The sequence below is a fragment of the Vanellus vanellus genome, assembly GCF_965231255.1.
Source record: "Vanellus vanellus genome assembly, chromosome: 5".
NCBI lineage: Eukaryota > Metazoa > Chordata > Aves > Charadriiformes > Charadriidae > Vanellus > Vanellus vanellus.
The window spans coordinates 80,890,713-80,904,419 of record NC_138910.1 but is presented as its reverse complement, the minus strand read 5'-3'; the positions used below and the strand labels follow the sequence as shown (position 1 = coordinate 80,904,419).

The following is a 13,707-nucleotide window of genomic DNA, read 5'->3' as shown; positions in this document are numbered from 1 at the left end:
CCCTGACGGTGACGAGGGACGGCACAGCCCTGCTGTGGGTGGCTAATTAGCCGCAGTACCAACGTGCCTCTGTCTTCTCCGCAGATGCTCAGTTGTTATTCCTTAGTTTCTCAGCAGCATCTGAGAGGTGGGGGGGAGAGATTGCAGCCGCTGCTGCGCCGATGGGGATGGGTGTCACGGCGTTAACCACCTCCTCATGCAAAGCCAGCTCGGTTCCTGGCGCAGATCTGCTCTTCCCGAGTCGCTGCGGAGAACAAAGACGGGCACGCGTCCAAGAAAGCGGGCACCGGTGTGGGCAAAGGCTCCCTCCGGCATCAGGAAGAATGAAAACCATTCAGAGGCCTCAAGAAAAGGGCAAACTTCTGTTGCACACACGGCCACACACACACACAACAACACTGTCTCCAGGAGAAGGGGTGGTGGGTGCCCTGCCCGGCTCCCCTCGGATGCGGGAACATTTCCCCTGCGGCACAGCCTCTTCAGCATCCCTTCAGGTGGGGACTGGGTACCAACACGAAACCTGCCCGGAGTTTCTGAACAGTGGGATCCCTTTCTGTTCTTCCCAGCGTTTGGCTGATGGGAAAGGACCCAGCCAGACCCTGGCGCCAGCTGAGCAGCTGCAGAAAAGGTTTCAAGCAGGGATCCGGACTGGTTTTCTCCCTCGAAGGTCTGTTGCTTGATTCTGTTCTGTCCCTGACTCAACAACTGCAGCTACTGCCTTAACACCCAATAATTCTCGTGCGGGGCAGTGCAAGGGCCGGTGCCGGTGGCTGTCCTACAGGAAAGGGAGATGTTAGCTCCGGGAAACGCTCCGAGAAACGCTCCAGGGCTTGTTGGCATCAAGACACAAGGTCCTGCCAGCTGCCCTCCCTCATGCCAAGGAAGAGGTTACAGAGTCTGCAACTACCCACCCAGCCAGGTCCAAGGCTTTATTTTAAGGTCAGGTCCTCAACAGGCGTAAACTGGCAGAAGTCTGTTGTCTACAGTGAACATGGGACTAAACTACCGTGGTAAAGCAGGGTAAGGTTTCTGGGGAGAGGTGAAAAGGCGGGATGTTGCCTTAAAGAGGCTTTTGCACAGCCAGTTGGCCCTGAGCAAAATTAATCTGTTCATAAACCCCAGGAAAAGCGATTTTTTGCCTGGTCTGCTCCCAGTGGCATAGCCAACACTGGGGCCAGTGGGTCAGGTGTGTTGGACACTTCCAGAAATTTTGGGGATAGGGGAAAACTAATATCAGCAATGGAAATTGTGCCTTTGTCAGCATTTTCTCCTTTTGGGGCATAGTCCCTCTGTTCCAGAATTCGACTGAGACCGCCTATAAGCAGATTGCTCTCCAGCTCCTGTACCAGTGCAAGTAGATTTATAAAGCTTTTAACTTGCCAAGCACCTGCAATTGTATTCCCGAAGTCACCCCCTGTGGTGGAGGGCTTCCCTCCCTCTCCCAGTGTGCGGTCCACAGGACGCCCTGTGGCTGTCCGCCCTCCGAAGGCAAGCGGGGCACTGGAGAGGCTGTGGGGAAGCGGGGAGCCTCAGGGGGGGACACGGCCGCTGGGGAGCAGCCAAGGGATCAAGCCTCGGACCGCGAGCGATGCTGCTTGCCTTTGGTCTGCGCAGGAATGGCACAGCTCCTTGCCTCCATCCCTGCTGCGGGAAAACAGGCTCCCACCGCTGCCAAATTGGGTTTTGTAATCATACTACAACCTGCGTCAGTATATAGGCTACGTGTGTCTTTCCTCTTCCAGTTAGTGCATTAATTTAATGCGGGATTCAAATCCCGGCTGCCTTAACCTCCTCCACTTGGCTTTCACAGCTACTTCCAGCTGCTCTGGATCCGTTAGTGCCAATGCGGCAGAGCAATGTCCCACCGGGGAGTGATCCTTCCCTTCCCCGGCTCCAAGCTTTCGAGGAAGGGCTGTGACAAATGCCCCCAAAGAGATTTAACTCTTGGGCTTACAGACCTGAGCGTGCCCCAGCCAGAAGCTTGTGTACTCATCCCAGACCGCAAGCAGCGGCATCGCCCTTCTGTGACGAGGATGTAATTATGGCTTTTGGAACCCCAGGTTATTAAGCACCGTGTGTTGGGATAAGCAATTATTTCTTTGAGAGTTTAGCCTGTGAAAGAGACAGTCACTTCTGGTCTGCACGGGGAGCACAGGAGGAGCAGGGGACCCGAGCGGGCAAGCTTGCTGTCCAAGATGTGTATGGTTGGGATGGACAGGAGGCCAGGGCAGGGCAGGTCGTCTGCAGGAGAAGCTGAGAAGAACCATGTTCCTGTATACTTTCAGAAGTATTTTATTTGCCCCATTTAGAGCTGTTATTCCCCAAACCAGGCCCTGTGACCCACAGAATCAGGGGAAACATCTACGGCACCGTCTCTAACCAGCTACATCTTCTGTGAAGGGGGAAAGATCTCTGGACCGTCCTCTCCTGAGGTTGGTGGCACAGGGACGTCCTCAGGTGAGGGTACCGGCCCCTTTGGCTGCAGAGTTTGTCCTGCTGTAGTTTAACTGTAATGACAACAATAAAAGAGTGAACCTTTGCAAAAGGGTATCTTAAACACCCCTGTCTTGGGCAGCACAAGAGTTGCAGACAAGACAGCCAGACACCCCTTGGCCAAGGGCACCCCCATTTTCAAGACTCCCCACCAGAGCTGAGCTCTGAACAGGGACATTTGTCCCACTTGCTCTCCTCCTGCTGAATGTCCTGGCAGCGGAGCACCACAAATGCCCTTTGTCACATTTTAAAATTGGCGTATTCCTCGTTTCCCAGGCCCTGGCCTTGTCCGAGCACGCTGGCCAGGGACCACCCTCTCCCCTGGGTAGCTCAGCTCACGCTGATGACTGCCTGATGGCCACCGAGGGACCCGCGGCTTTTTGCAGACTTCCAGACAGGTCCAAGCCCGAGGTCATGCTCAGAAAAAAAAAAAACATTCTAGAGGAAAAAAGAGAAGAATTCTCATCAAGGCAATGCAACACCCCCCTCCCGGTCACAGTCAGGCACAGGGATGGTTTTAATTGTTGCAGAGGGAGATGTCACTGTTCATAGAATCATAGAATCATGGAAGGGACCTTGAAGATCATCTAGTTCTAACCCCCCTGCCCCGGGCAGGGACACCTCCCCCCAGCCCAGGTTGCTCCCAGCCCCGTCCAACCCGGCCTTGAACACCTCCAGGGATGGGGCAGCCACAGCTTCTCGGGGCAACCTGCGCCAGGGGCTCACCGCCCGCACAGGAGAGAATTTCTTCCTACTATCTCATCTAAATCTCCCCTCTTTCAGTGTAAAACCGTTCCCCCTCCTCCTATAACTCCATGCCCTTGTAAAAAGTCCCCTCCCCCAGCTCTCCTGGAGCCCCTTTAGGCACTTGAAGGGGCTCTGAGGTCTCCCCACAGCCTTCTCCTCTCCAGGCTGACCCCCCCACCTCTCCCAGCCTGTCCTCCCAGCAGAGGGGCTCCAGCCCTCCCAGCATCTCCGGGGCCCCCTCTGGCCCCGCTCCAACAGCTCCGGGGCCTTCTGCTGTGGGGACCCCCCGAGCTGGAGGCAGCACTGCGGGGGGGTCTCCCCAGAGCAGAGCGCAGCAGAGGGGCCCAATCCCCCCCTGGCCCTGCTGGCCACGCTGCGGGGGATGCAGCCGGGGGGGCGGGGGGCTCTCTGGGCTGCCAGCGCACATTGCCGGCTCATGGGGAGCTCCTCATCCCCCAACACCCCCAGGTCCTTCTCCTCAGGGCTGCTCTCCAGCCATTCCCCGCCCAGCCTGGATTTGTACTGGTAGTATAAGGGAATTAGGGCTAAACAAATGACACATATCAACGTGACAAATGTTGACGCCCTGCTGTTACCAAAGCATATCCTCGAAATGGTTAATAGTGACTAATGTTGAGAGACCATGTTTATATACTCATGGATAAGGAGGATTCTATCCTTCAGTCTGGCAAGGATGATTAGTGAAAGAACTCCTGATTAAGGAAAGCAAGCATTGTTAACATTCTTGAGGAGGAACATCCTGGATCATGTGAACATATGGACCTTGGGAACGCTACTAATCAACATGTTTTGGAGAGTTTAGCCAACTTGGCAAGATAGGATTTAGAGTGTCCTAAGCTGAACTACCTTCATTGTAATACTAAAAATCAGGCCAACAGGTCAAGAAGACCCTTGCTCAGGTGAAGAGCCTTCTCCTGAGCACGTGTATTAGCTATAACTCAACTGTACAACCATATGTAAATTACTAACCAATCAATTATAAGTAAGGAGCTACTAATATGATCATGATGTTGTAAAACATATTTATAAATCGCGCGGAACATCCTGTTCGGGGTGTGCTTGGTTCATGGGAAAACCCACCGAGCGCCCAGCCTTGTGCAACTCTGAAATAAATCAGCAACATCTCATCCTGGTGTGTGAGATTGTCTATTGCGCACTGCATAAAAAATCTGATTTTTCGGACAACAATTTCTGGTGACCCATATGGGACAAGCCTTGCCCGGATCGACTTGCTGACAACCAGCGGGGAGAACAACTGCTCAGACTCCAGCGCACACCGACCTCTTGATCGGGGAGAACTCTGTGTAAGTTTTCTCCTCGTCTGGTAGTGGTAAGTGACTCAGAGGTATCAGACTAATTAGAGACATTGAGAGTAAGAAGTGGAGAAGGTTATAAAAAGGGGGTAACAAAAGGCTCATAGGTGGTGTGGTATTTTATAAGGAATTAATAATTATAAGGCTCATAGGTGTGGTATTTTATAAGGAATTAATCATACATGTTAGATGGTGACGACCAGAGTGTATGAAGAAGAGGTTAAAGGTTTTCTTTCTGGGTAATAATATGTACCTGGGTAATAATACCAGTACTTCTTCTGAGCCCTCCCCCTGCTTCCCTTTAGGATGTATTCTTAGGAATTGGAATAAGTTTGGTGGAGACCCTCTGACAAAAGGAAAATTAAGAGTATTGTACACAAATGGTGGCTGATGTATAAGTTGGAGGGTGAAGAAGAGTGGCCTGAAATGGGAACTTTGAGTTATAATACTATTTTGCAGTTAATGTTGTTCTGTAGGAGGCAAAATAAGTGGGATGAAGTTCCGTATGTGGATTTATTTTTCACTTTAAGAAATTATCACGACACCAGAAAGAAATGTTGGTTGATGGCAAATGATTCTAATGCAACGATGATGATGGATGAGAAAAAGGAAAATCCCACATGTTGTTCATCATGTAGTATTGGAAAAAGAGGTATAAAAATGGAAGAGGAGGAAGAAAATGTGCAATTTCTTGTAGCTACAGAAACTGATTCTGTTCAAGGCAGCAGAATGGGGAGAGAACGGAATCAGGATTCTTCCTGTGGGGCGGAAGGATTTAGCCCCATAGTGGGGAGGACTCGAGCTCAACAACATGCGGTTCTTCAGGCCCCTCTTAGAGAAGCTGTGGGGGCCATGGGGTTGCCTGTACATGTACAGGTTCCTTTTACTACCTCTGATCTATTAAAGTGGAAGGAGTCAGCTGGACCTTACTGGGAGGATCCTGATAAAATGTATAGAACAATTCAAATTATAATCGAGAATCATAACGCCGATTGGAAGGATATGCAGGTACTTTTAAATGCCTTTCTCCTCCCCTAGGAAGAACGGCTGGTGTTAGAAAAAGCAAATGAAAAGAACAGGCAGATTAACAGGGAAAGGCCTGAACATTTCATGCCGAATCAGGACCCTACCTGGAATCCTAATTCCAATGGTGGGAAATTAATGATTAAACAGTATCAACAGCTAATTCTCTATGACATTAAAAATGGGGTCCCGAGACCTAAGAATCTAGCTAAATTGTATCAAGTGGTTCAGGGTCCAAATGAAGATCCTTCTACATTTTACGAAAGACTTTATGAAGCTGCAAGGAAATGGACAGATTTGAATCCTGACAATGAGACAAATGAGGTGACTTTTAATACATCATTTATAAGACAGTCTGCTCCAGACATAAGGAAGATGTTGCAGAAAGTAGACGGGGTCTCGGGAATGTTGGTCTCCCAATTGATAGAAATAGGGTATAAGGCATATAATAGCAGGGAGGAGGTAGAAAGGAAGGAAAAGCAGAAAGGAAAAGCAGAAAGAAAAAGAGAAAAGTGGGAGACGACAGGCTAGCGTTTTAGCTGCTGCTTTTGTCCAAGCAAAAGCTGCATTCAGAGGAAGGGGTTTTGCGAGAGGAAGAGGTCCAGGCAGAGGAAGAGGAATGCCACCGAGGGGACGAGCGCTTCTAGGTGGAGATCAGTGTGCCCTTCGTAAAGGATATGGGCATTGGAAGAATGAATGTCCTAAAAAGATTCGAGGAAATGGACAGCCAGTTCCTGCCCCTGAGGCAGATTCATTAATGATGGGGATAGAGGATTCTGAATGATTGGACTGGGGACAGGTATGCCAAACTCCCCAGCAGAGCCCCTGGTTCCAGTAAAGCTGGGGAATGAGACAATAAGCTTTTTAGTGGGTGCAGGAGCTACATACTCTGTATTAAATAGTTGTAAAGGACCTCTAAGTAAATCTACTATGCTGGCGATGGGGGCCATGGGAAAGCGAGAGGTAAAATCATTTTTAAAACCTGTTAAATGTAGACTTGGCAAACAGACAGCAGTTTGTGAATTCTTACATGTGCCGGAACGCCCAGTGCCTCTCATGGGAGGAGACTTATTAAGTAAATGGGGAGCACAAATCAGTTTTGAACAAGGAAAAAATACAAGTACGAATTCCTGAAGCTCATGCTTGGCAGGCACAAGTTTATTTGTTACAGACCGCAGAAAATCAAATGGACCAGAAGAAAGAAGATACAGCAAAAGTACAGACGGAGATTATGTTTATAAATCTCATGGAACATCCTGTTTGGGGTGCGCTTGGTTCGTGGGAAAACCCCCCGAGCGCCCAGCCTTGTGCAACTCTGAAATAAATAATAAATGTCTCATCCTAGTGTGTGAGATTGGCTATTGTGCACCAGGTAACAAATATGATTTTTTGGACAACATTGCTCCAAGGCTGGTGCCCTCCAGCCCTGTGGCAGACAAGCCCTGTGGTGCTCCTGGGCACCTTAATTTGCCAATTAAGCCCTCCATATTAACCCGCTCACAAGCCAGGCCTTGTCCCTGGTGTGGAGGCTGGCCTGGTTCCCCTCTGGGTGCGGGTGGGTGGCTCTGGAGAAAGCAGGTTTGGGTCTGAGAGAGCCCCCTCCACCGGCCGCCATTTTGGGGCCTGAGGGAGGGCCGGGCCGCGCCTCAGCGGGCGCGCAGGGGGGGAAAGGGGCCGGGGAAGGGGCTACGCTCAGCCGCCCACCGCCATGGCGGGGCGGTGAGGCAGCAGCCGGCTGCGGGACGCCCTCTCCCGTTCGCCATGGCGGCGGCGGTGGCGACGGGGGGAGGGGGGTGGGTGGGACGGACGGGGAAGGCGGCTCCGGCGGAGCGGGGCGGGGAGGCGGGAGGGAAGCGGGCGGTGTGGGCCCCGCAGCGTGGCGGGGGTGAAGCGGGGGGGGGACGGGGACGGGGACGGACGGACGGACGGACATGGCCGCTTTCGGAGAGGGGGTGTGGAGGGACGGTGTTTGGGGAAATTCCTCACGAACGAGGAGAAATAAAACTTGTGATTGTGAAATACAACTGTGTATTTTATTGGCCGGGGCGAGGGAGCCATGTCAAAGTAACGGACCTTAGCGGCCATAGCCCGAAAGGTTTGGTGGCTTGTCCGGGGCGGGGGGGGGGGGGGGCTGCAAGAGTACTTTAGGTCGTCCCTGCCGCTTTTAATGGCAGCAGGGGAGGAAACCCGACCCGTATTTTAAGGGTTAAATTAAAATCAGCCTTAATTGTCAGCTGGGGAGCAGGGGTGTGGGGGGGAGAAGGGCAACAAGGCCTGTCATTGCGGGGGGGGGGGGGGGGGGGGGGTGGTGGTGATGGCGGGAAAGAGCATTTGTGCATGAAATTAACATGACGGAGCCCCGAAACTCAGCTCCAACAGCTTTAACCGCCAGATTCGGGTTGCTATGTTGATTATTTATTTATCTGGGGGGGGGGGGGAACCGTTGGATTTTTATGAGGCGCAGGGGCAGGCCCACCCTCCTTGGAGAGGTGTCCTGCCTGCGCTGTGCTCTGCCTGGGGAAGGGGCACAGCTCCCTGCGGTGGCTGCCCTCCATCCATCATCCATCCATCCATCCATCCATCGGAGAAGGAGGAGGAGGAGGAGGGGGCAGCAGGGAGCCCAGCCTCTCCTCCTCTCCCTTCCCTCCCCTCCCCGCTGCTGGCAGGCGGTCTCAGTCTTGTGTCGCTGGACGGTGGAGCTGATGGCTACAGGTGAATTCCTTTTCACTTATTAAGTGTGCATGGGATGCGTGCCGTGTGTGTGTGTCGTTTTTTATTTCTCCTTAACGCAAGAAAAAAGGATGGGAGGGGAGTGACTTAACTGCTTATTTCAATACCCTACTGTAAAATTACTGAGATGGTGTGAACGATTTCTTTCTCTCCCCTTGCTCCTCTCTTTCCCTTCGCCTCCTCTCCCTTTCCCTTCTCCGCAGGCCACCTCTGTATAGGGGTGTGTAAACTTGAAGAACTCGGGCTTTTTCAGTTAAAATCTTCACCGGTATCGCAGCGCAGCAAACATGCCTGAACAAAGCAATGATTACAGGGTGGTTGTGTTCGGAGCAGCAGGGGTTGGCAAAAGCTCCTTGGTGCTTCGTTTTGTCAGGGGAACTTTCAGGGAAACCTATATCCCCACAATTGAAGATACGTACCGGCAGGTAATCAGCTGTGATAAGAGCATCTGCACCCTTCAGATTACAGACACCACGGGAAGCCATCAGTTCCCTGCTATGCAGAGGCTGTCTATATCCAAAGGGCATGCTTTCATCTTGGTGTACTCTGTCACCAGCAGGCAGTCCATGGAAGATCTTCAGCCCATCTTTGAACAGATTTGTCAGATTAAAGGGGACATCCAAAAAATCCCAATAATGTTGGTGGGTAACAAAAGTGACGAGACCCAGAGGGAGCTGGATGCCAGCGAGGGGCAAGCGTTAGCCAGCAAGTGGAAGTGCTCCTTTATGGAGACATCGGCCAAAATGAACTACAACGTGCAGGAGCTCTTCCAGGAGCTCTTGAATCTGGAGAAGAGGAGAACTGTCAGTCTCCAGGTGGACGGAAAGAAATCCAAGCAGCAGAAAAAGAAAGATAAACTGCAAGGCAAGTGCTCTGTTATGTGATTGACTTTGGCTGGACTTGCACCTCTGCATGGTGTAATCGGAGCATGGACTCCCACTGAAAATGCATTTCTGCTGGAGATTTCAGACAAATCCATGTCTTACAGGGCTATTGCTTTTCTCTAAAATCTCTGCTGGATTATTTTATGTGTTGGTTTTAAAGAGGATGGCTTTCTGCATGTGTATTTTTTTTTAAATAATAAACGTTCAATGTTAGCCATTGCATGTGACTAGAAGTTTTTAATACAGGGAGTTTACAGTAGAGAAAAATGTCAGTCAGAAACAAACACCTCTATTCCTGTGAGTACGTACTAATTTTTTAAGTATTTCCAGCCTATTGGCTTGAAAGAAATCATGGTATCTATAATGTGTATATGTGTTTTCAGGAATATTGACCAGAGCAAATCTTTAACAAAGCTGGGCAGTTGCACTGCCAATGAACATGAACATGACTCCAGATCTTTACATTTATGACAGACAGGCTTCCCTACCCAAGACTCAGTTTTTCCATGGTAGAAGTTAAGTTTTCCTATGTGCAAAACAATTCCTGAGACTTCTGCAGTTCTGTGAGTGGTTACAGTTCTACCTGCATATAATCAAGCTGTTTGCTTTTTTATCCCCTTTACTCTGACTTCCCTGTTGACCGAGGCCGGGGGTTCCACGTGCTCTGGCTCCAGATCGAGGGGTGATTTCTGGCATCCTTAAGCAAGATCTGCCTCCATCATGAAGGTAATCGGGCTGTTGTAGGTACCGGTTGATGTCGTGGTTGGTTATCCTGGCACTGGTTATCCGGGTTATCCTAGCGCCTTGCCTTTCTCAACTGTCAGTCTGGTTTTGCATGTGGCTGAAACTACTTTTGCAGTCTTCTCGGTGTTCTCTTAGATATTTTTTGTTTCCCCCTCTCTTATTTCATCCAAGTTACCCAGGTTTTAGTTGGGATTTATGACAAGTCGGTTCAGGTAACACTGCTTCGGGAAGAAACATCTACACCTGGAAGCTGCAGGTTTAAAGCAAACTCCTCCGTGACAGAAACTTTTAGCAGACACTTCCCACAAATGTAAGGACTGGAGACGTGGACTTAGTCTATCTTTTGTGTCCCTCCTGCTTTTTTTTTTTTTTTTTTTGCTATTGTTAGCAAGAGGCAAGCATGATAAGTCTCATCTGCAGTGCATGGCTGAGAAAAGCAAGAAAATAAGTGCAAGTGTTTGTGATCAGCCTATGCCGTAGATCTCCTACTTTGGGTATGTATTAGTCCAAGCAGAAGACTGTTAAGGGCTTCAGTATTGCATTGTAGATTTGATTTTTACGCAGCAACTTAGTCCTGACGCAAGAGACATGGGAGAGAGGAGTTGCTGCTTTTTATAGCACTTTTCTAGTGAAGTGGTTTTATTGTTGAAGATGAACAAAAAATGGAACAGGAGATGCTGGAAAGTACATACCCTTTCTTAGTTTGAAGCATTAGTGTCTATTAATAACTGCTGGTTTTATACGTAAGATGCTACAGAAGGGCCTGTTCTCTTGGCCGTTACTTGTTCACATGTTGCCGACTAACACACAAAGCCGTGAGGTTTGTATCCATGTTAATGTCTCACCTATTTGAACAACTCTCACACTGGCTCGCTCCTGATGCTCCGTTGTCTCCTCTCTCTGTCCGTGAGCGGTTTTTCCCGTCTCCTCCAGCCGTGCCTACACAATCTCTCAGTTTGGGGTCAGTGTGTGCCGGGGGAGTTTGCCCCAGTTACAGCGGAGCCCTCACCCCATTTGATTCAGCAGAAAATCTTACTCGTTACGATTTCAGAAACCCAAACAAGTTCTGACTGAGTGTTCGGTGCTGACTGAAATGTTACGCTTACTCGCCAAAATAAAGCGTGGATTTGCCAGGTTGATACAAAGGCTCTACGCCTGATTTTTCTTATGGGAGATGGTGTCCCGCGAGCTTCCCGTGCCGGAGCGGTGGTGCTGCCGCTGCTGCTTGTAACCTTCTCTTCTGTTGCAGTCAGGGGTGAGTCAGGCTGAAGGGCGGCTGTAGAAGCAGCCCTAATGGCTTTGCTTGGAAATAACTCTGCCTTTTTCCTCTCTAACTTTGTGCATGGATTTTGATCTCCCTGTTCTTTCATTTCCGAGCAGTTATGCAATGCTTCTCTGTGGGTTGTTTTTGGCATCTGGCAATTATTATTGCAAAGACTATTTCAGTTCCATTCCAGCCTTTGAAAACCCTATAAGTCATTTTATATTTAAGCCTTTTTAAAATGTCATGAGACCTAATAATGTCTCTACAACTCCCACTGCCTTCACGGAGATGCCTGTGCAAAGGCTGGGCAGCGCGTATCTGCAATTGTTCCCACAGCCGAGATGTTCTGCAGTGTGTCATTATCACTGCGGCGCTTTCCGTGTGCGTGGTACGGAGATCGCTGGGGTCCGGCAGAGCACGAGGAACAGCTAATATGAACAGAAGAGGCTCAGTCCTGCCTGCGCCTGGCAGAATGGCTGGCACATCCCCCCACCTGCCTTTGGTGGCTATGTGAGGAGGTCCCACGGGACTGCGTGGGCGATGGAGATGCTCGGGAGGAGATGTGGGGTGCTCCCGGCGATGCAGGATGGTGGTGTGGGAGCGTCAGGACCCCACGTCCCACCCCAGAGCAGGTTGGGAACAAGTGACACCTGGTGCGGCTGTGTAAATCATCTATGTTTTGGGTGTGCTAGATCAATGGTATCGTAGATTAAAACTGTATTAATAAATAAATTGTATAACTATATTTGTTTCCATATAAACTGAACTAGCCAGATTTTTGTCTGTTTGTAATCTATCATTCTTTCAAGAAGGGAAATTTATTGTAATTGAACTGATGCCTGTCAAGATGTTGGCTATTAAAAGTTCCGTACAAATCTAAATTGCAGGGCAGTATCTTCACGATCTTCCAGGGAGCTATGTAGAGATCTCCTATAATTAGTAACAGAGTGAAAAATACCATATTGCTTGGGGATGCTCATTAATCATTACGAAACAGTGGCCACATTCCACTTGTAAATGAATTCATAAACCTCGTATTCGGATCTGCTTCCTCGTACCCCAGATCTGGTGGGTCTGTGTGTGCTGGGACAGCCGGTGGCATCGTTCCTCATGCGCTCTTGTAGCCAGTAGTCTTGGGCTAATGTCATTATTCTGGAGCGAGGGCGTAGCTGTAGAATTATGGCCCTCGGGCTAACTGCAGAATAGCTGAAGAGCCATCGTTTTTAGGGACTGATGGGTAAGGTTTTGCTAAAACCGTGCTTGAAGTAATATGTGCCTCCTGCAGATAGCGTTTGAGGAGTTGGTTGCACACAGGCTTAAGTTTTATTTCTCATGTAGGAGCATTTTGATGAATTAAAGGAGTAAGGACTTTTTTGGCAGCAACATAGAATGAGTGGAACATTAATACTGGTTTTCCTTAGGTCTGTGTTTCATAATCTCAAATATTAAAGTGTTTTGTAGTGTAAAGAGTATATGTTAGAAGTTGCTTTAGCCTTTTTTGAATACGTGCAGTTAAAAAAAGTGAACAGATCTGTGTGTTTGGTTTTTATTTTTAAAGAAGATGCTCTGGTTAAAGACATTTGGGTGAAATCATTTGTCTGGAGTAAACAAGCAGTCCTGATGTCAGGTGCAGCTCCTGTATTGCATTACAGGCGTTGTCCATAGCTGCTGTTTGCCGACAGCGTGCTTTTTCATGAGGCAGTGCCAACATGTTTTTTATGGTGCTATTTATGCATCCTGTAAACTGTTCAGCTCAGACACATGCCTTGACATGCTGTTTGTATCTGGCAAGCAGGATGGTAACTCACTATTTCTCAAGTTGGTTGTTTTTCTCTCTTTTTTTTTTTTTTTTTTAATTTTTTTTTCCCCCTGATTCAATCAAACTTCATTCAAACTCGCTGTTTTTCTGAAACGTTCTTCAGGAGTTCAGATGTGGTGAGACAAGGTCACGGAAGACACCGATACAACTTGTTGCGTTGCTATTAATGCCTCCGTTAACGTCTTTCCAGGATCACGAGGGGAACGCGATTGACTGTAAAAATTCTCTGTGCAACATCCTGAATGAATCACGAGACCTGCCGGGAGCGTGGGTGGCTGGATGAAGCTGAGACGTTTCAGGCAAAGTCGATTACTGTGTTTACTCGCGACCCTCTGTCTCGGGACTTACCGAGGACTGGCAATTCCTAGCTTTGACCAGCTAGGTATGCGTTTCCAGCACTAATTTAACCCTGTCTTTCAGTTTCTCCACCATCAGCCGCTTTAAATTGGAAGCAACGTGGAATGAGTGCAGCATTAATACAGGTTTTCCTTAGGTCTATGTTGCAGAATCTCAAGCTTCCTTTAAAGCTTGGCTCAAATTTTGTCCTGAAAAATCAATTCCTTGCTTTCTGTTTACAGTAGGGCTCTCAAATAGTTTTCAGAAACAGCATTGCGGTTCGTTCCTGAGGGCTCGTTAAGCAATTTTCAGGCTAGAAGGTGTCAAATGAGA

The 13,707-nt window shown here is 49.1% G+C and overlaps 1 protein-coding gene across 1 annotated transcript; it reads left to right on the top strand.

Annotated features, from left to right (window-relative positions):
- The first annotated feature begins 8,613 nt into the window (after positions 1-8,613).
- Positions 8,614-9,426, top strand: DIRAS3 (DIRAS family GTPase 3). Its single transcript, XM_082484186.1, has one exon. It carries the CDS (start codon positions 8,615-8,617, stop codon positions 9,209-9,211), a length of 597 nt encoding a protein of 198 aa, XP_082340312.1. The 5' UTR covers position 8,614; the 3' UTR covers positions 9,212-9,426.
- The last annotated feature ends 4,281 nt before the right edge of the window (positions 9,427-13,707 follow it).